We start from the raw sequence: 22,569 nt of genomic DNA, 5'->3' as shown, positions 1-22,569 counted from the left end.
TCTTCTTTCTGCTGTTAGAGACACTGGCTTCTCAGTCTGCGGCACATGAGCAGGATAGATCCGAATTCTAAATGGGATGATATTGGGTTTTTCTATTCGATTAGAGGCTCTAGGAGAACTTTGTTTGCCAGCAATGTCTTGGATAAACCAGGGTATGAGCATGAGGGTTCTCTTTCTGGAACTCTGTATTTGTACTCTTCAACCACTAGAAGACCCTGGCACTCAGCTCATCCAGTAGAAACCATATCTACCCTTCTTGGGAGGATTTCTCCCCCGTATCCACCCCACTGCTTAGATGTGTCTGGAGAGGTGGGAATGAGAAGTTATTGGGGATAAATGTGAACATCTTTATTCTGAAGAATACTTTCAGTTCATCAGGTACCATCACTGGCTTGTCTATAATTCCACTCTCTAACAATGATCCCAAGTCTTCTCAAAACTCAGAATAGAGCAATGGGATTCCATTACCTTTAAGGAAGGACACAGTTATATGATTTGCCACACGAGGCTATCGTCCTCAGTGAAGTCAGTCCAAAAGGAAGGGATAAAGAATGATCTCTCTCATGTGTGGGATTCGAAGATACACAGCAAGGTAGCAACAAAGGGTCATAGGCAACCCAACAGAAGAACTGATCCACACAACTGGGTTTGTGTGTTTGGGGAGAAGTTTGAAAGGTAGGGGCATTGGAGTTCTAGGGGGTCAGAGGTGGCAAACTGGTGTTGGAATTACGTCCATGGAAAACCATCATTATTGTACATTACAGAACTTCCATTTTCAAAAAAGGGACAATTCTGATGATACAGGATATTTTGGATTTAGTGTATCATTATAATAAAAATATTCTGTCTTCCTTTCATTTGAGTCTGATTTTAAGATGCCATTTTTTTTCTTTTTGGGTCACACCTGGCAATGCACAGGGGTTGCTCCTGGCTCTTCACACAGGAATTACTCCTGGTGGTATTCAGGGGACCATATGGGATGCTGAGAATTGAACCCAGGTTGGCCGCATGCAAGGCAAACGCCTACCCACTATGCTATCACTCCAGCCCCAAGATGCGATTCTTTTTAAATACCCACATTTATATTGTTGAATGTGTTTAATTTTAGAGTCATGATAAACTTAGTTTGATATTAATCTTCTTCCAGCCTCACTAATGCTGTTGATTATTTAGACTTTTTTCCCCCTCCCGATCCATTTCAGGTTTTTCAACTTATTCTATTCAGCCACCTTCTTCCTTGCACTTAGTTAAAAGTACATTTATTCCATCACAGAACTAATTGTTGCTGAACTTGTCAGCTTGCTCTTTTATATAAAAAGAACCTCTTAATAAAAATAAAAATCAATCTATCTGAGAGTTGTTTTGATGTTCTTAATGGAGCAAGCCACAGAGAAGAATTTTAATTTAAGATGAAATGAAATGGGCTTGTTAAGAGGTCACAGTCCCAGTACCTTCCAGGAGAGCATCGACACCATCTCCAAGTTCTCTTTAGATTCCCTAACCCTTCGCACCCTGACTTTAATTCTGCAAGTCATTTGCATTTTCTAATGAGACAGGAGCTGCCTTTTTGATCCTTTGCCTCTTCTTTTCCTGTTCGTCTCGCCTTAGATTTCTTCTTACTCTTAGACCTAGAGTAAAAAAAACTATGTAGGCCTTCTCACACCTTCATCCTTTTCACACCTGCAGACTAGGACGCGCTGTTGTTGAAGAACTTTAGTCTACTACTATTTAGCAGAGTGCTAATGGTGGAAACTGCTAGCAGTTTTGTATTAAAGAGAATACCTTTAGTTTCTCAGATGGGATTTAAGTGTACTAGTTGAAGCACCACCAAGAAAGAAGTGAAGGGAAGAAGAGTAGAATGATTTGCTTAAAGGACAAATAAGGAAAAGAAAGCCAACATTGGCCCAGGTTGGTACATGTTCCAGAATGCTTCCTTCAAGTTGTAGAATCTGCTTTAGGTTCTGTTCATGGTTTTTTGAAAACCTGGAGTGTCCTGCGTGGTATGCAAGAGTTTGTGAAGAAGGAGCAGGCCTGGCATTGAGTCGGCTGGAGGGATCCTGAGCGTCAACGCCAGTGAGCGTCCATTGTGTGCTCTGTGGTGATGTTTCTGACTCAGGGGTCAGCAGAGGACATCAGGCATTTTCCTTTCTCTAGGGCCTCGCTGACAAAGCTCTAGCCCAACCCACACTCCCTCCAACGCTCTCACACTGGGTGTGGAATTGAAATTCCTACTCACCCAAGGATCTCTTGTACTTAGGTGGAGAGAGGACAATCCAGAACAATCCCCTGATTTCCTGGGAAGGTTTTGTTTCTTATATTCTGCTACTCTCTGTTCAGTGTGGAAGAGATGAGCAAGAAATACCTGGGACTACTCTTGTGGCAGCCAGGGTACCCCAACCTCCCACTTTCCTTCAAAGTCTTGTGGTAGTGGTAAGTTTTCAGTGACAGCTTAGTGGCTCTAGTCTTCTGTGAGTTTATGAGTGGATGTGTGATACATACATTGGGTGGCCAAGAACTGCCTCCCTGCCCTCCCTAGTAGAGGAATTAAGAGACGGGGGAACCACAGTCTGGTGATGAAAATGGCCCATTTAATGCAGAGCTGCTGACATACTTATAGAACATCTGAGGGGGCTCGAGGTATAGGACTGCACCCAGGTGTGATTGATCATTTACACAGGTAAAGCATTTTGACAAAGATAATTATCTTGGTGGGATTAACTCAAGGAGACACTCTGTCTCCCAGGAACATGTATGTTGCTTTTCTCTTTCCCTTTAATTGTATTAATTAAACAATTAATTTTACTTCTTATTAATACTTGAAGTGTTTGGATAAACACAGTAAGAGATATAGATTCTAAAACATAGTTCTCTGGGCTCCAAGGGCAAGCAAGGCTTTTACTGTAAATGCCAGACTAGGTCCTCAGTTTGGTTCAGCTTGTCCTTCCCCATGGGGGTCCTGTCTCTTAAGTCACAACGGCTTGCATCAAGACCATGCTTTTATGCTTTCTAAACGATCCCATTTGATCCTGGGGTAGCTTTGCTGCTCGCCCCAGGTCGATCCCAGTCCCGTGGTCCCATGGCAGGACCTCCCTTTGTGGGGTGTTACAGCAACCAAGGTCTGAATCAACTAACTATGACAGATGCCCAGGAGTAGATGTATTTCAGAGTCAGTCAATTCACAAATATTAGGAGCATAGCATTAACAGTCTTTCTCTGTTTAAGAAAAAAAACATTGCTCTCTAGTAAAATATGTAAAGACTATAGGGCAAATAGAAAAGCAAATAATTCACTACAAATACAAAGTCCAGAATCACCAGAACTCCTGACTTACAAGTAACTAAGACTGACTTGAAGACTCTAGTAACTAACACAAAGAGAGGATTAAAGAAAAACTCAGGTAATTAGGGGTGCTTGCAAAAGCCCTGTAAGTTTCTCTAGGGAAGGAAAGAGGGCAATTCACTGATGAAGTCTAAAGCACTTAGGGTTAATATCCAGAAGTTTTCTATCAGACCTGATGTTCTTCAAGAGCTAAATTGAGCAGGAGACCACAGAGTTCAGTATTCCTTTTATCCTAGCACGAAGGCCTAGAAAGGAAATCAGATCAATTTAATCTGAAACTACATTAATGTCCTAGCAGGCTCATAATCCTGATAATGTTCTAAACTACTCAGATTTGAATAACGTGAAAGCCTTTAAGATACTAGAATAATCTCATCTCAATTGGATAGCCAGCAAAGATAAATTAGATTTGGAGATTATCTGCTGCAGCATCAATTATGGGTTTTAAGACAAATACCTTCTCTGGGGTAGGCCAGGCCCCATTCTAGGTTGTGAATTATAGTATTAAAGCAAGAATTATCATGATAAATAGATTAAATAAGTATCCATGTAGTCGGTTAGGGGTAAATACTATGTCAAAAGTAAAATGGGGGGGGGGGAGTAGGGTCGTGGCGGGGCAAGCATGCCTATGGCCAAACATTCAAAGGCAGCATGAGAATTGGCCTGGGGAAGGAATTGAGGGTTTAGCAAGGACTGAAGCAGGGTGTATGTTGGTCTGACGGTTCCCTGAAGAGCTGGAGAAAGAGTTTCTGGTGGAAAGACTAGAATAAAGGCAAAGTGTAGGCTCATATGAGAACCTTTGAGACAAATCTAGAGTAGAGGCAGAGGAAGGATTTGGGATCCAGGGGTCACCCATGCCTCAATTCAGGGACATTGGTGTTTTGCTCTGGAGAATCATGAAACCACTGAGAATTGGGTACCAATTGGAACACCTAGTGATTTGAGTTTTAAGAAGCCATTCCTTTGCTTTGTTAGGCATAGACTTAGGGGAGAGGGCATAGACTTGGAAGATGGGCAGGCAGGGAAGAATGATCAGGCTTGGAAAGCAATCAGAGGGGTGCATGGGTGGCTCAGTTGGTTTAGAAAGGGAAGCTTGCATTCTGGAGATACTCATTCCTAAAGTCAGGCACCTAAGATGCCTTGACTGAGTAGTGAGAGGGTTCCAGAAAAGGAGGAAGTGGAGTTGGAGGATAGAGATGATTTAGCTGAAATGGGGAAGTCAGATCACCTTTGAGAAAGGTAGGGATGTTTCACACCACTCCCAGTGATGTGTACAATGCAGTCTGTGACTCTAGAGGACAAGTGTGAAGGGTTGGTATCTACACGAATTAAAGTCAGGAGACCGTAGGAGGTAATGGGACATAGAATCCTTGAAATTGGGAGTGAGGCATGAACTTAAAAGGGCAGAGGAAGATGAGGAACCGGCATAGGAGGGGAGAGGAGCAGGAAGGTGGGGGGCAAAGAGAAGTGAATCTGTTGCTTCTAGACACAGGATACAAGAGAGGATGCCTTATAGGTCATAGTGAGGTCATGCTATCTCCATGGGAAGATAACTCTTGTAGAGTTATGGGGATGATCATGGGGTTGGAGTGACAGCCCAACAAAGGATAGTGTGTAAAGATGCTGTCTTTGGGAATTTGCTACGGGGAGGTGTAAAGGCAATTTTCGCCTCTCTGGCTGACTCCACAAGGCATCCCCCACTTTCCTGAAAAGTGTCCACAGTCAACTTTTGTAGACTGTGCATTCTTACCTGCTTCTTTAAGAAAGACATGCACCGACCACAGACAGTTGGAACAGAGGAACATTTCAGTTCATTGTCCATCCTTCGAAAGTTCTCTGGGAAACTGAGGCTTGAGATTAAGGTTTTTGTGCAGGACATTTATTGGTGTGTATGTGTGTGTATGTGTGTGTGTGTGTGTGTGTCCATCTGTCAGTCCATCCTCTGAGAGTTACACCTTGAAAGGGAAGGCAGAATTGGGCACAGATAGCTAAAGTGAGATGAAAACAGTGAGAAGAACTGTGTAATGGAAACTTTAGCCATCTATGGAGGAAGTCTTGGAGACAAAGATTTTCAGAGTTGCCCCAAACTGGGACAAGGAGACCAGCTCTGATAGCTGGCAATTTGGTGTCCTTGACCCTAGAAGAGCTGTGACTTTGAGCAACTTGCTTGTCTTCAATGGATGCAATCACCATGGATGGTTAACAGCCAAGCCCATTGTTGGGGCATAACCAGCGGGAGAAGTTAATCCTTTCTTCTAACGGGCCTCCGTAGGGAGTCTGGGCGACATGGAAAAGGGTCAGATCCTGCTGATTCTCCAGGCAGTTCTTTTCCAAGGCAGATCATAGAATAAAGAGGCACCTGTTTTGTTTCTTCTCATTAACAATGCAGCACCAGGAACATCAAAGTGATGTGGATACACCCTAATGATCTGGACTGAGGGGTTCTCATTGGACGGTGCAAATATCCGTGCTAATATCCTGTGTGCTTTTATGGCCAGGAATTGTCACTCAGAGTTAGGAACTGCTTCTAAAGCCCTTCCCCTTTTCGTGACATCAGCCTTTTGTCACAACATGGAGAGATAAAACAAATCAATACGGGGGACCTTGAGGAAGCTACTACCTAGAGATCTCTGTTTTTCACCCTGAAGAGGACTCTTCCTCCTGCTGCTAAATCCTTCTGTGGTGTTCTGTAGCTCCTTCATTTCTATTTGAATGATTTTCTTCATTTTTCCCCATGCCTTTTTTTTTTCCAAGTTGATTGACTATTTCTTTCAATGATTTCCCAGTTCAGTGAACAATGAGGGGATTGCTGCTCTATAGGCAGCCTTGGGCAAATGTTCTAACATACTTGAGAACTTCTCTGGGCTTCTGTACCCATCGATGGGCATGGCTGAGGTCCTTTATTTTGCTTGGCTATTCTTGGTGCTTCATGGGAGTTAAGGATGAACCAAGCACCAGGTAGTCAGAACAATGATCCTATGCTTCTGTGTGTAGTACCAGATTCGTGCTTATGGTTCTACTAGTTTCTGGTCATCATCACTGTCTTGTGAGGATTTCTTGGCAGGCAGGGGAGAGGAGTGGGCAAAGCTAGGTTCAGAGCTCTAACCGGGTTGGTCTGGAGGCTAGGCAGGGCTGTAGTGGTACCTGAGGAGTGAGGAGGGTATGTGTGACTTAGGTTGGCTGGGGACTGTGGGACTGGAGGACTAGAGATGAGTTGGCCAGTACGTAAGGACAGAAGAGGCCTGCAACCCCTTCCTAATGGGTCACCATGACTACTGATGCCTGCAATGTCATTGCCAGGGCACTGGTTCTTGCCACTCCGGGCACACATGGAGACGGGTCTGTAATTTGTGACTGTAGCCATAATTTGCAAAGACTGCCATCACTGGCAACTCAGAGGTAACCCACAGCTTTGTTGAAAAAAACAACTGTCCCACTTCTGAAGGATATATGTGTCAGATGGATGTGTCAATAAAATGAATAACATCAGGCCTTTCTCTATGCCAGGAGCCACTCACCCAAGCTATAACTCTGTCTCTTGATTTCTCTTGGGTTTTGCCACTTCCTCCTGGTGCCACGGATAAAATGGACATATGATCACCCTTATTTCACAAAAGATTGGTCAGAAAAATAGGCTGCTGGGTAGATAGGTCAAAGGGCTGGAATGGAGGTTTTCTATGCAGAGACCCCCAAGTTCAATTCTTGATACCAGATGGTCCCTAAAGCAGCTTTATGTCTCTCCCCAACCCCAAACCCCCTCAAAAATGACGAAAAGGCTGATGAGAGCAGAAGAGCTCGAGATGACCTATCTGAGGGCCCCAAGATAGGTTAAGGAGATGATAGGGCTGAAATGGAACCATGCGGATGCTCCTCTTTCCTTATTTTCTTACAACAGCCAACAGTTTCTGTAGGAGCTGGTTCATAACTGTGTGAGTTTTAAGAAAAGCAAACAGAGGAGAGGGTCAGCTTGCGGCATAATAGATTGGTTTTCTTTCAAATTCCACCTCATTAGCGTGGGCCCGTTGAGCATGAGGATTTTTCTCAGGGTTCTCTCTCTCGCTGTGCATTCGGACCCGCTCTGGCTTTGCTGGCGGGTATTCGAGAACTGCCTCGTGAGAAGGACATTTGTTGATCACGGAATTGCTTTGCCTCCCGTAGGGAACCTTTTCATCCTGCCAGACACTGTTTGCAGGTATCTCCCGAAGCTTTTGTCACTTGGTTGTACCCACTGGGTTGTGAAAACTCAAGTGATTATATGTCTCATGTAAGAATCCCCAAACTTCTCTTTGGCTCAAAGTGTAAAAAGAAAAAGAAAGGATGATTTCTTTCATGTGATAGCTGTTGCGGGGCTGCGGCTTTCTCACCAGCCTCTCTCCCTGGTGGGGTGCGTGTGTGGTGGTGGTGAGGGAATGGGGCTGTTGTCTCTCTAGGTCCCCCATGAGTGTTGGAATCATTAAGCTATGCTGTTTGGGGTCCCCAGACATATCTTACCACCTAAAGACCAGGACCAGTCTGGCTCCATGAAAGTGTAGTCCTTGTGGCCACAACACGAGCAAGTGCAGGTTATGGCCTGGACTGGATGTGCAAGAGATCCCTATTCGAAACTCTGTTTGGGGCTGGAGCAATAGCACAGCGGGTAGGGTGTTTGCCTTGTACACGGCCGACTCAGGTTCGATTCCCAGCATCCCATATGGTCCCCTGAGCACCGCCAGGGGTAATTCCTGAGTGCAGAGCCAGGAGTAACCCCTGTGTATCTCCGGATATGACCCAAAAAGCAACAACAACAACAAAAACCCACCTCTGTTCTTCTTACCCTCTGTGCTCTTCTGAATTCCTAGGTCCCAAGAGGTTTCTCTTCACACGTTGATGTCCAGGGCTATGGGCTATGCCCATAAGCATCACTTTATCAGCAGCAGGAAGCATTACCTTAAGGGTAAAGAGACTCAACCTTGGCTTTTTCCTTCCTCAGAGCACAAGGGAAACATGGAATCATCGAGAAGCACTCTCCACTGTGGCCAGTCCACTGGTTGGCAGATTTCATTGCTGAGTCCATGCTCCTTGGATCCCAGCTGGATAGGGCTCAACTGTATTATTTTTAATAGTTGGTACCCCCTGATGACTCAGTAGTTTCGCCAAAGTACAATATGCCCCTGAGCTAAGAAATCACTATTTAATTTGTTTAAAAAACCTAGTTCCTTGTACCCATACTTTGAGGCACTAGTTTAGAGGATGCAAAAAAAGAAAAGAAATGTCCCCTTAAGAAAGAAATGGTTAGCTCCTGTGTTCCTGAACTGGAGATGTCATCTCACAGAGGGAAGGCAGGTGGGCCTGCACCCACCAGGAAATCGTGGAAGAGGGCTGCTTGGCATCTGAAGCTGTAAAGTGAAGAACAAAACACAGGATTTACCATCCCAGGGCAAAGCTTAACAAGGGAGCAATTCACAATGGCTTGCGGCAAAATATTTAGGGGCTAGAGAGACAGTACAGTGGACGGGGTGCTTGTGTCCCACTCAGCTGACCTGGGTTCAATTGCTGACACCTTATATTAGCCCCTAAGGATGAAGACCATGAAGAATGATCCCTTGATCTCTGAGCTCAGAACCAGGAGCAATCCCTGGGCATTGCTGGATATGTCTCAGAAACAACAAACAAACAAAAAAAAGGGAATAGGAAGGGGGAGGGCAGGGGGAGAAAAGTGTTTAGACCTTTCGGTGGGCCATTGTATGCAGAGCATGATGCTAATGTCCTTTGGGAAAGAGGAAAAACATTCTATATGACTAAAATAAAGCACGATTTAATCATCTATGCTCCAGCACATGAGTTATTCTTGTTTTGTTTTGTTATGTTTTTGGGCCAAACCCAGTTGTGCTCAAAGATCACTCCTGACAGCCCTTGGTGGACCATATGGGATGCCAGGGATCAGACCCAGGTTGGCCACATGCAAGGCAAACACCTTCCTCGTTGTGCTATTGCTCCAGCCCTACAGACAAGTCATTCATTCTAACTGGTAACTGAGAAATAGTTTGAGCCTTACTTTAACTTGCATAATTTATTTACCATAACAGCAGACAAGGTTTCACTGTGCTACAAATTTAACATTTATATCCTTATCAAAAATAGACAACCCAATCTTCTTCCTGATGCCATTTCTTTTTGATACCTGAGTACCAGCCTCAGGGTGAAAACATCACCTCACAGGTAGGCAGGAAGGTAGATGGATAGATGGATGGTACTTGGAATTTTATATTCTGATTGAGTGATACTCTTCTACAGTGGAAATGTCCAAAGGTTCACAGTTACAAAAAATGTGTGTATGTGTATGTGTGTGTGTGTGTGTGTGTGTATGTGTATGTGTGTGTGTTCATAACTTTTTTGGACAGTAAAGCCTGACCTCACCTGACCTTAAGCCATTAAGAAAATCTTTATCCCACTTTGTGTGATTTTCATGTGTTGCTATGGAAATATTAACAAGTTTGGTGTTCGGAAACTGCTTTAGGCTCTGCAGTAGCTCCAAGGACTCCAGATAAGGATTCCATAGAGCTCTGTTGATTTTTCTCTAGAGTTTAGGAGATAGTTTTATCAAGAAAGGCATTAAATGCATTTCCAGTTTAAAAGGATTGAAGTTTAAGGGCATTCTGTGAAAAACTAAATGATGAATATAAGCCTTTGTATTCAGTTGGTTCAAACTCTCCTTACCGTACTTGTTCTGATGTTTTTTTTCCCCCCTTTTCTCCCTACACTGTCACTCTTGTAGGACGAGTCTTCCATGTTCTTCCAGTTTGGCCCCTCCATTGAACAGCAAGCATCCGTCATGCTCAATATCATGGAAGAGTACGACTGGTACATCTTTTCCATCGTCACCACCTACTTCCCCGGCTACCAGGACTTTGTCAACAAGATCCGCAGCACCATCGAGAATAGCTTTGTGGGTTGGGAGCTGGAGGAAGTCCTCCTGCTGGACATGTCCCTGGATGATGGAGACTCGAAGATCCAGAATCAGCTCAAGAAACTGCAAAGCCCCATCATTCTGCTTTACTGTACCAAGGAGGAGGCCACCTACATCTTCGAGGTGGCCAACTCCGTCGGGCTGACAGGCTATGGCTACACGTGGATCGTGCCCAGTCTGGTGGCAGGAGATACAGACACGGTGCCCTCTGAGTTCCCCACGGGGCTCATCTCTGTGTCCTATGATGAATGGGACTATGGTCTCTCTGCCAGGGTGCGAGACGGGATCGCCATCATTACCAGCGCAGCCTCGGACATGCTGTCTGAGCACAGCTTCATCCCCGAACCCAAGAGTAGCTGCTACAACACCCACGAGAAGCGCATCTACCAGTCCAACATGCTGAATCGGTGAGTGCGCTGCTTGAAAGGCTGGGTGGCAGTTCCAGAACTGTGGTATGAGCGTATCAGGATGCTAGTGGGGTGAGGGCTCTTCTCTAGGGTATCAGGGGCCAGGAAGGGGACTTCAGACCCAGATTGTGTCATGTTCTTGTGCTGAAGACTACGGAGAAACTCTTATCTTATCCTGAGGGGTAGTTCCCAAGCACAGCTTGGACTTAGCAGTACTGAACGCCACCAGGGCCACCCTGGATATGATCAGAGAAGTCCAGGGCTATTCCTAGGAGTTTTGGGACCCAGTAGGGGTCGAGAACTTGCACATGCAAGGCATGTGCTCTGTCTCCTGAGCTGTCTCCCCAGGCCCTACACTTCTTTCTCGTTGAATAGTGAGTACAAGAGTTGTTCTAAGTGTCTTGCATGGTTGGCTTCCTTTAATCCTTAAAGCAATTACTTGGTCAGGCAGGGTTTTCAAATGCTTTGCATTTGACAATCAAGGGAATAAGGCTTGTCCATGAAACTGTCTAAAGTCTCTGCAGGAAGAGATTCAGCCTTGAGTCACACCCAGGCTTCTCCATGGCCTCTGTCTTGGATCACTCTGAAGACCCAGAAAAGTTGGCCATCTAGGAGACCAGCCCCCTTGTTCCCTGGGAGGCTGTTGTATGAAGTGGAGTGGAGAGTTGGGTGTTCGGTCTGCAGGTATGGGAAGAGTCTTCCCACAGAGGACCAGAATTTGCTTCTCTTCCCTCTACCGTTAAGAAAAAAAATGCTGCTGGAGAAGTCTGGTGCATAATTGATTCCACTCTGGTGAATTCGGTTAGAAGAAGGTGAAGGTGCACTTCTGCCCAGATCTTGCCACCTACCCCAGCCTAGACGGGTATAGTGGTACTGTGAAGGGTGGGTAGATGATTCTCTGCCATACTTTGGGGGACTTTTTTTTTTTTAAGTAATCAATCTAGAACCAATCATTTTTTTTCTTCCTTACTAAGGAAATTAAAACAAGTAAACAAACTCCTATAAACTTGCCTTCAGATTATAAGAAGAATAACTTAACACCCAAAGGGAGTTTAGGTACAGAATATCTTAATACCAAAGAGTAAAGTAGAAAATCTTTTTTTTTTTTTTGGTATTATTTCAACTTTATTTATCAGGTTCTTTACCTGTTTTGATATGACATTTTAAGCAATGCATCTGCCTAAGATGTAAACGTAAACATTACAGATTCAGAAAGTAGAAAATCTTACTGTAAGAGGCAGTCATTTCTGTTCTGTGTACTTAACCATTACCTTTTCTTTTCTTTTTTTTTTTTTTGGCACAAACCAGTGCCACAGCTCAGCTCTATGAAGTCACCACTTAAAACCATGCTAGCTCACTCTCTCAGTATCTTATTATTATTATTATTATTATTATTATTATTTGCTTTTGGGGTCATACCCAGCGATGCTCAGGGGTTACTCCTGGCTTCGCACTCAGGAATTACTCTGGCGGTGCTTGGGAGACCATATGGGATGCTGGGGATCGAACCCGGGTCGGCCGAGTGCAAGGCAAATGCCCTACCCGCTGTGCTATCACTCTGGCCCCTCTCTCAGTATCTTGAAGATCAGGAAAACATTTCAACTTAGAGAAATTCATGGAATGATTTCATTTAACACGATGACATGGGCGCATTCTGAAGTCCCTAACAATGCGGTAGTGCACAGGGAAGAAATGAATGCTCTCCTTTGATTCAGCGGCCCAGGGGGATAGCGGAGTGAAGCTGTGAGCAGCTTGTTGGCTCTCTGCTAGTTTCCGTGCATAGGATCATAGTTATGCACGGAGTTTGATAACTGGACTTCTGCTTATTCCCTGAGCAGTTTTAGACCCCCATTTTCAAATCTCTTATGAGCTTCATCAGACACAGACTCAGAAAAATGTAAGAAACACTCAGGGGCTCCCACCTGGCTTAAGAAGTAGCACAGAAGGCCGAGTCCTCTGGAAACATAGGCCTGTGGCGAGCGGAGTTCGACTCTGCTTCCTGCTCTGCTTCCTTCATTTCTCGTTTATATCTGGTTCTCTCCTGGCAGGAGTTGGACTGTAGACTCCCCACCAAGCCCCTAATGCAGAGCTGAAACTGAAACAGGTCCACAAAATGAAAATTTAAAGAAGCAAAGGAAAGGAAGCATTATGATTTGCAACACAGATGCTGAAAGGTCATCACGTACATCCCTTTACCTTCTTTCAGCGCTCAGTTCTTGTCCAGAGTGGTCACTTCCAAACATCATGGTCACAGTGGACCTCCTCTACCTTAACTACCCTCCCTGCACACACACACACACACACACACACACACACACACACACACACACACACACACCCTTGTGGTAATTTCAACCCTTGACCAGTCCTCCTGGCCCATTTTCTCTGGCCTTGGAGATCACAAATAGGTTTGTGATGCTCTATCTCATGGAGATTCCATTAAAAAAAAATTAAAATTAAGGGAAAGGAAGCAGGCAAGTAGCACAGAGTTGAGATTCTTTCCCTGAATGTGGCTGAGTCTGGTTAGGTCCCCAGCACGGTGTGGACCTCTTGAGAACCACTGGGTGTGAGCCCTGAACACAGAATGACTCTGTCCCTGTCCCTGGTCACCATCTCTGGCTTGCTTCTGCCCAGCTGGTGTTTCCTCCCAGCCCTTGGCTGCTTGGTACGTTCTTCTTTCCTTACATCTCAACTGTTGGTGCCTCTCAGCCTCCTCTTCTCAGCCCCCTTCTTTTCTTCTCCGTGACCAAGGACACTGTTCTTTTCTGGATGGTCCCCCCGGCTGATGTGTCTGGCTGAAGCCTGGCACTGATAATCTTTGGGTGCTGGGGAGTCTCCAGCCCAGCCCTGTGCAGGGTGGTGCTGCTGCCCCTCTCCCAGGACCCTCCCACCCGTACCAGCTTTTACCCGGGGACCCCAAGGGAAAATGTCTCAGGAGTGTGGATCCCTGCCCCTGGGGTCTCCTGGCCATGGCATTCCTGTGGGTGCTTCCACCTCGTCTTTGCCCCTTCTCTGGCCCAGTTTTTCTTTTTTTTCTAGCACCTCTCATAGCTCCCAATTGTCAGTTCCGCCTCCTTCCAATCTCCAAGGCAGCCACAGGTCTGAAATGAAAACATGATCTCACCACTCTCCCGCTAATACCTCTAACAAAGTTGTGTCTCTCGGGCCAGAAAGGTAGTGCAGTGGGCAGGGTATTTGCTTTGCACATGGTCAACCCAGGCACAGTTCCCGGCACCCCAAAGCTCCTGCAGAAGGGATCTCTGAGCACAGAGTCAGGAGTAAGCCCTGAGCACCACCAGAGCTGGTCTCCACCAAACACCAAACCAAACAAACGCCCAACGTTGTGTCTCCATAAGGCTCTCCGACTTGTCCCCTGCCTTCCCTCTCTCTTGTCCTGAACATCGCATCCCTGCAACACTGAACTGATTTTGTCTCTTAAGAGGCACCATTTAATTCTTTCCTCTGCCTTGTTCAGATTCCTCACCCGCTGTTCCACCAAGCACCCAGGCGAACTCTCTATCTGTTACTTTGTCTTTCTCCCGTGACTTGGTTTTGGCTGGGTTTCCTGCAGGGAGGTGCCCTGAGCGGGGAGCCCCTTTATCCTGCTATCCGTCTGATAGACTGGTGCTTTTCCACTAGAGCCCCTCAGACTATCTCTGACCTTTGTCATTTAGTGCAGGGTTACCTCTTGTCCCTCTCCATCCATGGAAGCCAGTGGAGAGGTGGCCTGCAAGACACAGGACTCCCCACCACAGTAGAGGTCAGAGCAGCCCCACAACTGACTCTGCAGATCTATGGCTGCTTCCCCTGAGGCCAGGCATACAGATTTCCTTTAAAATCTTTGCCCTGGGGACCGAAGAGATAATTCTGCAGGTCAGGCATTTGCCTTGCATGTAGTAGATTGGGGTTCGGTTCCCAGCACCACTTATGAAGCCCTGAGCACCCCTCAGCCACAGAGCCAGAAGTAAGCCCTATGCGTGGCCAGGTATGACCCAAAGCCAAGTAAAATAAAATGAAAATGTTCCCTGTAGGCGGTACTATGCATTCATTGACTTTCCCTTTGTTTGGGGCTAAGTACAGCAATTTCACTAAGTGCTCACTCCTTCAAGTCAAAGCTCACAAGGAAGGACTTCAGAGACTAAAACATCTGCCGACAGCACAGTGAAATCAAGTGGTTTTTTCCCTCAGAGCCTAGCCGCAGCCGGGCAATGCTTGACTTTCTCTGGAACGTCCTCCAGATAAACAGGGCCCCGCCAGGAAGGGCTCCCCTTTTGTTCCCTCTCCGTTAGAATGCAACATCATGGCATTTGCTCTCTCGACACTGTCCCTGCACAGTCATCATTGGTTCTGGCCTCTGTTACTACCCCTGGTGATCTCTTAGGAGGGTCAGCTCCCTGTACCCTAGACACCTTCCTCAGAGCTTGGGGTCATGCTGGCCGCACATGCCCACCTACATCTCAGGTGCTGCCCTTCTGAAATCAATCCAGATTTCACATTATAGATCATTCACAAAGTTATTATTTTTTTTTGGCAGGAGGTGGGGGGTGGGGGGGTCATGCCCGGTGATGCTCAGGGATTACTCCTAGCTCTGCACTCAGGAATTAACCCCTGGCAGTGCTCAGGGGACCCTATGGGATGCTGGGAATCGAACCCGGGTCGGCCGCATGCGAGGCAAATGCCCTCCCCACTGTGCTATTGCTCCAGCCCCTCACAAAGTTCTTTATCAGAGAGAGCGAGTAAGACAGACACACAGACACAGAAAGAAATAGAGACAAGGTATGCTTCTCAGGGCCCTGCCTGAAAGGTGCTTCCTGTAGCCCTGTCCCCTCTAACACGTCCTCTCCCACCTGTCCTTTCCGGAGGGTATTTATGCCTGCATCCTTCACCATCCCCACTGCTCCCTCCCTCCCTCCCTCCCCTGCTCTCAACCATGGCATCTCGTAGTTCGTAGTTCTGAAATTCAGTCCCTCACCTCGCTTGGGGATATTTTCTTGCGTGTTTCTCCCAGAAGGGGTTTGGGCTGGCTCACAGGGACGGCCAGGGGCTCTCAGCAGAGTCTAGACCCCCGTGAGAGGCCCAGAGCGCTGGCCCGTGGACTTAGGTCAGCCCCTTCCTCCTGCTCTCCCCTGCAGCACCCCGGGTTGTTCTGAAAGAACAAAGCAAGTCTGGGCCCCCCTTGGCCACAGCAGGAGATCGTGGCAGATCCAGTTGTGGGGGGGCGGGGGGGCTAGCCTGGTGCTCAGCTCCCCCCCCCCCAACCCCGTGGCAGCAGCAGCAGCAGCAGCTGGAATTCAGGGTGAGCAGCGCATGGTGGCAGGAACAAAGCATCAGGCAAATCTGAGCTCCGACCTTCTGAGCCTGCCAAAGCCTTTCCTGTTCAGCAGCCTCCGGTCCGGCATGAGGGGCAGGGGGGCTCTCTGAGCTCTGGCCACCTGCAGGAGAGTCCAGACTTCAGCAAGGTCTATGGTGTCCCCCTGGAAATGCGGATGTGCCAAGGTCCCCTTGGAAGGGGAATGGACCTTCCTTAGTTGAGTCCATGGCAAACCGGGGGTGGATTGGGGGGGGGGGCGTGTGTGTTTATCTGGTTTTTATCAAGCTGGTAGAACTTGGAGTATGCTTGACTGTTACTGGCTCGAATCTCCAAGCAGCAGGACAGACTTGCAGGGGTCTAGGGGCACTGCTTAGGGGGCCCAGGAGCCTGGTGGTGAGGGTCGGGTCAGTGCCCAGGGACTGGTGATATGGTCCTGCCTAGCCCAGCTGTTCTGGGTCCATCAGGCCTAGAGCTTGGTGGTCTGTGGGGTGCTGAGCGATTCTATGGGGTGTGTGGGGGGGGGAAGCTGTGCTGGGATTGAAGTTGGAGCCTAGTGACGACAGGGCATCCACTTCAGCACCATAGCAACAGCCCTTTGACAGAAAGGGAGCGCTCAGGCTGGGAGATGTATGCTGAGAGTGGGAAAAGGACCGAACGTGATGGCCTCTCAGTATCTGTCTTGCAAACTATTATGCCCAAAAGAAGGGAGAGAAAGAGAGAGAGACAGAGGGAGATAGAGATTGAGAAAGAGAGAAAGAGAGAGAGAAAGGGAGAGAGAGAGGAAAGAGAGAGGCAAGAGAGAGTGAGGGAGAGAGAGGAGAAAGGAGAGAGGAGAGAGAAGCGAGGGGGATAGAGAGTGAGAGAGAGAGAGGAGAGAGAGAAGCGAGGGAGAGAGAGGGAGAGAGAGAAAGAGAGAGAGAGAGAGAAGAATGTAGAACGTGTCTCCCTTAGATATATGGGACATTGGGACATTGGTGTTAGGATATGCACACTGGTGGAGGGGTGGGTGTTGGAACACTGTATGACTGAAACCTGATCACAAATCATGGAAGCTGTGTACCTGTGTATCACGCAGCGAGTCAACTAAAACAAAAACAAAGAATATCCCTTTGAGGGCTCATGGTGCTTGCTTTGCGCCCTGCAGACAGATTCAGTTCCCCAGCACTGCATTACAGCAGGCACCACCAGGGGGCACTCCGGAGCACTGAGTGCCAGAACAGTCAGGTAGGCCCCACCCCCTGCTCCCTGGCCCCCGGCAAAGCGTTTTATCAAGGTTGCAAGAAAAAGACAGAAACTCATTCAAATTTGGATTGAATTGCAGATAAACAATGGATAATTTTTTTTTTAAAGCGAAGTCTGTCCCAGGAGCCGCCTGGAACATTACTGATACTAAACATAAGTACTTGTTTATCTGCAATCCCAATTTAGCAGAGCTCTTTATTATTATTTGCTACATCTGACAACTCTGCCTTGCCCGCTAATCAGAATTAATTTTCTCTTGGAAATGTGTAGCACTCATTTCTACCTTATTGGAAACTATAAATACAGGCCGCTCTCCGCCGCAGCCCTCTCAGACGCGCAAGAGATTTGAGCATCCCAGAAACTTGCTTGGCCTGAGGGAGCAGGAGTATTTCTCAGGCCTGAAAATGATCCAAGTGAAGGATCTTCTTGGTACCCGAGCGAAATCTGAGCAAGTGTGGTTACTGTATGACCCGGAAGTATTTAAATAGCTCTGAGCCATTCGTAGCCACCTGTACTAGGTACTTTTCCTTCATTACTTCCGTGGGGGAAGCAGTTTCCAGTGAGTCTCCTTTGCAGGGTGCTCTCAGCGCCTATGAGCTATTTCTGTCACTCAGACAATGGCTGGGTTCTTGCCCCCCTCTCCCCCTGAGCCTCTCCTGTCTGAGGAACTGATGTTTCTGCTCTTCACAAAGCAGCTTCGGGTGCTGGCTGGAGGGGCTGGGTGCTGTGGCTACCGCAGAGAGAGTGCTCGTAGGGCTTTTGCTCATGGGGCGGCCCCAGGCCTCAGTTTCCTTCCCCACTTCCTTAACTTACTACCGATCTTTTCCTTCCTACTCCAAATTGCCACCTCAAAGTGTGGCATTCTTTCACCGGCTCCACTTTTGAGCATTTTGGGAAACTGCAGAAAGCTGCTTTTCTTAAGTTTTTATTATTATTTTTTAATTTTATTATTTCTATTATTATTATTTTGGTTTGAGGGCCACACCTGGCCATGCTCAGGACTTATTCTGTGCTCGGAGATCACTCCTGACAGGCCCAGGGGACCATCTCAGGGGCTGGGGATTAAACCTAGACGGCTGTGTGATAGGCAAGTGCCCTATCTGTTGTGCTATCTCTCCAACCCCAATATTATTATTTTTTAACAGGGTCATCCCTCCCTGTGTTCTGGGGTGTCTAGTGCCACTCTCAGTGATGCCTGGGATAGAGGGGTGGGACTGAGGAGTTAGTGCTGGGGGCAGAGGTATTGTGTGTGTGTGTGTGTGTGTGTGTGTGTGTGTGTGTAGGGGGTAGCTACAATCATTCTCTGCAGTGCTTGCAGGCCGTGTGGTGCTGGGAGAGAGACGAGGGGTTCAGGGGCCGTGGCAGGCTGGGGGGAGCATGTGTTCTCTGGGTCCACGCAGTGCTGGGGACTTGTGCCCTCGCACCCGAGCGGGCCCCACACCTGCGTCAGCTCTCACTCAAAGCATTGCCGCCAGCAGGCGCTTCTAGAAGTTACCTCCCCCGAGCCTGGAGGTGGATTCAGCCTCCCAGAGCCTGTGCCTGCCCCTTGGCTCCCAAGGGCGCCTGCGGGGGTCTCACTGGAGAGCCGCGTGGACCAGCTCAGGAGGATGGAGTCAGTTCATTGGTGACACCCGGGCCAGGGCTGTGCGGTCACGCCCCGTCTCTCAGTTGTCAGTGAATGTTCCTGAGAGGCAGCACAAGCAGATTCTTTTTTTTTTTTTTTTTTTTTTAATTTTCTAGTGTCTTGGGAAACAGACCAAAAGACAGAGATTTGTGTACAGGAAATTGATTTGGGACAAATCCTGAAAGAGACAGTGAGCAAAGCAGACTCAGGCAGTAGGACCACAGGCTGTGACCTGGCCAGAGACCTTTGGCCTGGCGTCCTCATGTGGTCCTGCATCAAGTGATGGCCGGGATCCCTGTGCTTCTTGTTGGCCAGTGGATGAATAGCTCTCAGTGTCAGTGGCTCCCCCTGGGGGTGGGACAGTCAAGTGCAGCCAGATGATCCCTCACTCCTTCATGGGGGTCATTAGGAAGCCCAGCACTGTCCACCCAGGATGGCCGGAGGAGAATGGAAGATATTCAGGCATGTTAGGAGAGAGAGAGAGAGAGAGAGAGAGAGAGAGAGAGAGAGAGAGAGAGAGAGAGAGAGAGAGAGAGAGAGAGATGAGAGAGAGATGAGAGGTGAAAGAGAAATTGAAAAATTCATTCAATTCTTTGAATGAATGGAGAGCTCATGAGCTGAAGGGGGTAGTGACAGAGGGGTGAGAAAGCATGAGAGGAGAGAGAGGTAAGGGGGGAGAGGAGAGGTGCAAGAGATGAAGGAGGGCAGGAGAGAGAAAGTGAGAGAGAGTGCGTGGCAGATTTGTGATCAGTCAAGTGTGTGTTCCAGGTTCTCCACCGAAACTTACTTTCAGATGTCGGAGGTTCCCTGGTGCCCTCATTGTAAGTGAAAATGGAGCCACAAAAGTGGATTTTTCCTGAGCTGGGAGGGTCCCGAGAATTGTATGAAAGGTTTGCATCCGAAAGTCTGAAGGTCCAGTTCGAGTTGATTGTACGGTTTAGTAGTTGGTCCCGGTTCCTCCCCGAATGTCCAGGTCTCTCCTTTACCCACTTCACATCACTCATCTCATCCCAGCACTGCCCGGTCCCCTGGTCCTGTCCCCACTCGCCCCCAGTGTCCGATGACCGGGTCTTGTCCCTGCATCACTGCCCAGAAAATGCTTTCCTGGTGTGCAGTTGTGTCCCTGAGCCTTTCCTGGTGCACCCCAGCGGTTCCCTGATGCCTTGTCCTGGCTTTCCGTAGCCTCCAGCCTGCCCTGTGTGCTGTGGGTGAGACCCCTGTGCTCTCTACCTGTTGCTGGCCCCCTCCCAGCTGGACCCCAGCAGTCCCTGCTGTCCAGTGGGGGCTGTCACAGTCACTGTGCATGTGCATGAGACTCCTGTGCTCAGTATTGGGGCATGTGCTTGAACCCTGCCTGGACATCTGTAGAGAGGGCGGGGGATGAGGGAGAGGGAGAGGGAGGAAGGGAGAGGGAGAAAGGGAGAGACAGAGAGAGAGGGAGAGGGACAAGGGAGAGACAGAGAGAGAGAAGGAGAGAGAGAGAGGGAGAGGGAGAGAAGAGAGAAGGAGAGTGAGGGAGAGAGAGGGGAAAACAGAGGAAGAGAGAAAAAGAGAGAGAAGGGGAGAAAAAAGGGAGAGAAGGGGGGAGAGAGGAACAGAGAGAAGGAGAGAAGGGGGAGAGAGAGGGACAAGAGAGGGGGGAGAGAGAGCTCTCCTCCCCTTCCCCTATCTCCTGCCTTATTTTCCTCTGTAGCCTTCCTCAGACTTTCTTCATTTTCCTCTCAGAAGGCGGGGTTGGTAGGGGGAGAGGGGTGGGTGTTGAACCACACTTGGTGATGCTCAGGGCTAACTCCTGGCTCTGTGCTCAGGGATCATCCTGGAGAGGGTAGAGAGGCAAGAGTAAGATTGGGGGCAGGGGGGCTGGAGCAATAGCACAGCGGGTAGGGCGTTTGTCTTGCACGTGGCCGACCAGGTTCGATTCCCAGCATCCTATATGGTCCCCTGAGCACCGCCAGGGGGAAATTCCTGAGTGCAGAGCCAGGAGTAACCCCTGTGCATCACCAGGTGTGACCCTAAAAGAAAAAATAATTGAAAAAAAAAGATTGTGGGCAGGGGAAGAATGGTGGATGGAGGGGGGAAGCTGGTGGGGGCAGGGCTAGAGGCAGGGCAGTGGAAGTCTGGGTGGAGAGGGAGATGGCGGGGCAGATGGCAGGGCAGGGGTGGCAGGGTGGTGGGGAGAAGTGATAGTGGGGAGGTGGGGGGTCAGGGGAAGATGGCAGGGGCGGGGGAAACTGATGGAGCAGGAGAGGGTGGCAGGGGAGGGTTTAAGCCGCAGGGCAGGGGAGAGTATGGGGCAGCAGGGAGGAGGGGAGGAAGCTCTGTCCACTCTCCCACCTTGCAGCTCAGCCTCTCTCAGGAGCTCCTGGCGGCCCCAGACCGGCCGCGTGGCCAAGCCGGGTTGCTGGTCACACATGAAGGAGCCGGTGCGACAGATGAGAGCTCCTGCTGCTGAAATCTGTTCCCTCCTGTCCGCTCCCAGCCGCAGCAGCCGGCCAGGGTTTGCCTCCTGCCTCCCCGCTGCAGCCCAGCCCAATCTCCTTGGCCATGGTCCTACCCCCACCCCCCACCATCTCTCTCCTGGGCCCTCCTTCCAGGGACTGCCATGGCAGGTGGGGGAGTTGCTCCCCGTTGTTTGCTGCCCCATCTCCCCTCCTCAGCCTTCATTGACAAGCTCCAACGGGTTTTCTGCCTTTCCATTTCCGTGTTTCTTACTCACCTTTGCAGGCTTTTTTTTTCCCCCTTTTGTGAAGGATTTTCCAAGCAGTGCTCAGAAAGTGGGGAGTCCGGGGGTCCCTCCCCGCAATTCCTGGTGGTGGGACAGAGTGAGCCCTGAGGGTGAGGTGCTGCTCCAGCCCTGCGGTGCTGAGGACTGCCCGGGTCACCTCTGTGATGCCCAGATATACCCGGGGGACCGTGAGGTGCTGGGAATCAAACCTGGGTGTGCACGTGCCTGAGTTTGGGCCACCATACTCGCTCTCTCTGCCAGGGAGTGGTTCCTTACCTGCTCCGGTCTGCAGGTGCTTGGATCCAATACCATGCAGCATGGATCTGTGTGAAATGGAGGGGGACATCAGCAGGATCAGAAAACATGTTCTTACCTATTATATTCACCCTTCTTGCCCCTCTACCAAGACCCCTTAGTTGATGCCTGAAAGGGGTGGAGTATGGACAAAAGTGTCGGGGACGCAGCCTTTAAGATGGCCTGCCTGAAGTTAGTGTTCTGTCCTATCAATCTATTCCATTTTCAAAGTCTCGATGGATCTAAGGTGGTTGCTAAGTAACCTAACACATGTATTGTTTGGATAGACTCAATGGTGAAGTGGTTCTCATACACTTGTAAGAAATCCATGAATGTCTTGTTTCACTAATGGAGGAAGCAGAAAAGAGGCAGGGAGCCACATTGTGACAATGTCATATTCATTCCGAGTGGGCCTGAGCACAGCTCTCCACAGGAGATCACAGATGGAGTCCAGATGAGCCTCTGTGTCCAAATACATTTACGGGTGACATAAACCCAGCTGATGGAGAGCTGTATGTCCCCCCCACCCCCATCATTCCTGCCAGTCCCAGGGATAGTGTGACTGAGTGTCTCACTGAGCCATTACAGCAAAACCATCAAAGCGTCTTCTGTTCGGCTGAGACTGTGAGATCAATATAGAAAATTCATACGTTTCCTTTCTTTAATTGTCCCAGCAGCGTC

General features: G+C 48.5%; 1 protein-coding gene across 4 annotated transcripts in view; it reads left to right on the top strand.

Moving 5' to 3' along the window:
- Positions 1–22,569, top strand: part of GRIN2B (glutamate ionotropic receptor NMDA type subunit 2B) — a 485,599-nt gene that overhangs the window by 251,468 nt on the left and 211,562 nt on the right. For all 4 annotated transcript variants that reach the window (XM_055117944.1, XM_055117945.1, XM_055117946.1 and 1 more), the window contains one exon: positions 10,094–10,692. In XM_055117944.1, the coding sequence (XP_054973919.1) occupies positions 10,094–10,692 (599 nt within the window). The remainder of the gene's footprint in view (positions 1–10,093; positions 10,693–22,569) is intronic.

The sequence above is a fragment of the Sorex araneus genome, chromosome 10 (genome assembly GCF_027595985.1).
Source record: "Sorex araneus isolate mSorAra2 chromosome 10, mSorAra2.pri, whole genome shotgun sequence".
Lineage (NCBI taxonomy): Eukaryota > Metazoa > Chordata > Mammalia > Eulipotyphla > Soricidae > Sorex > Sorex araneus.
This window is presented reverse-complemented; position numbering and strand designations above follow the sequence as displayed.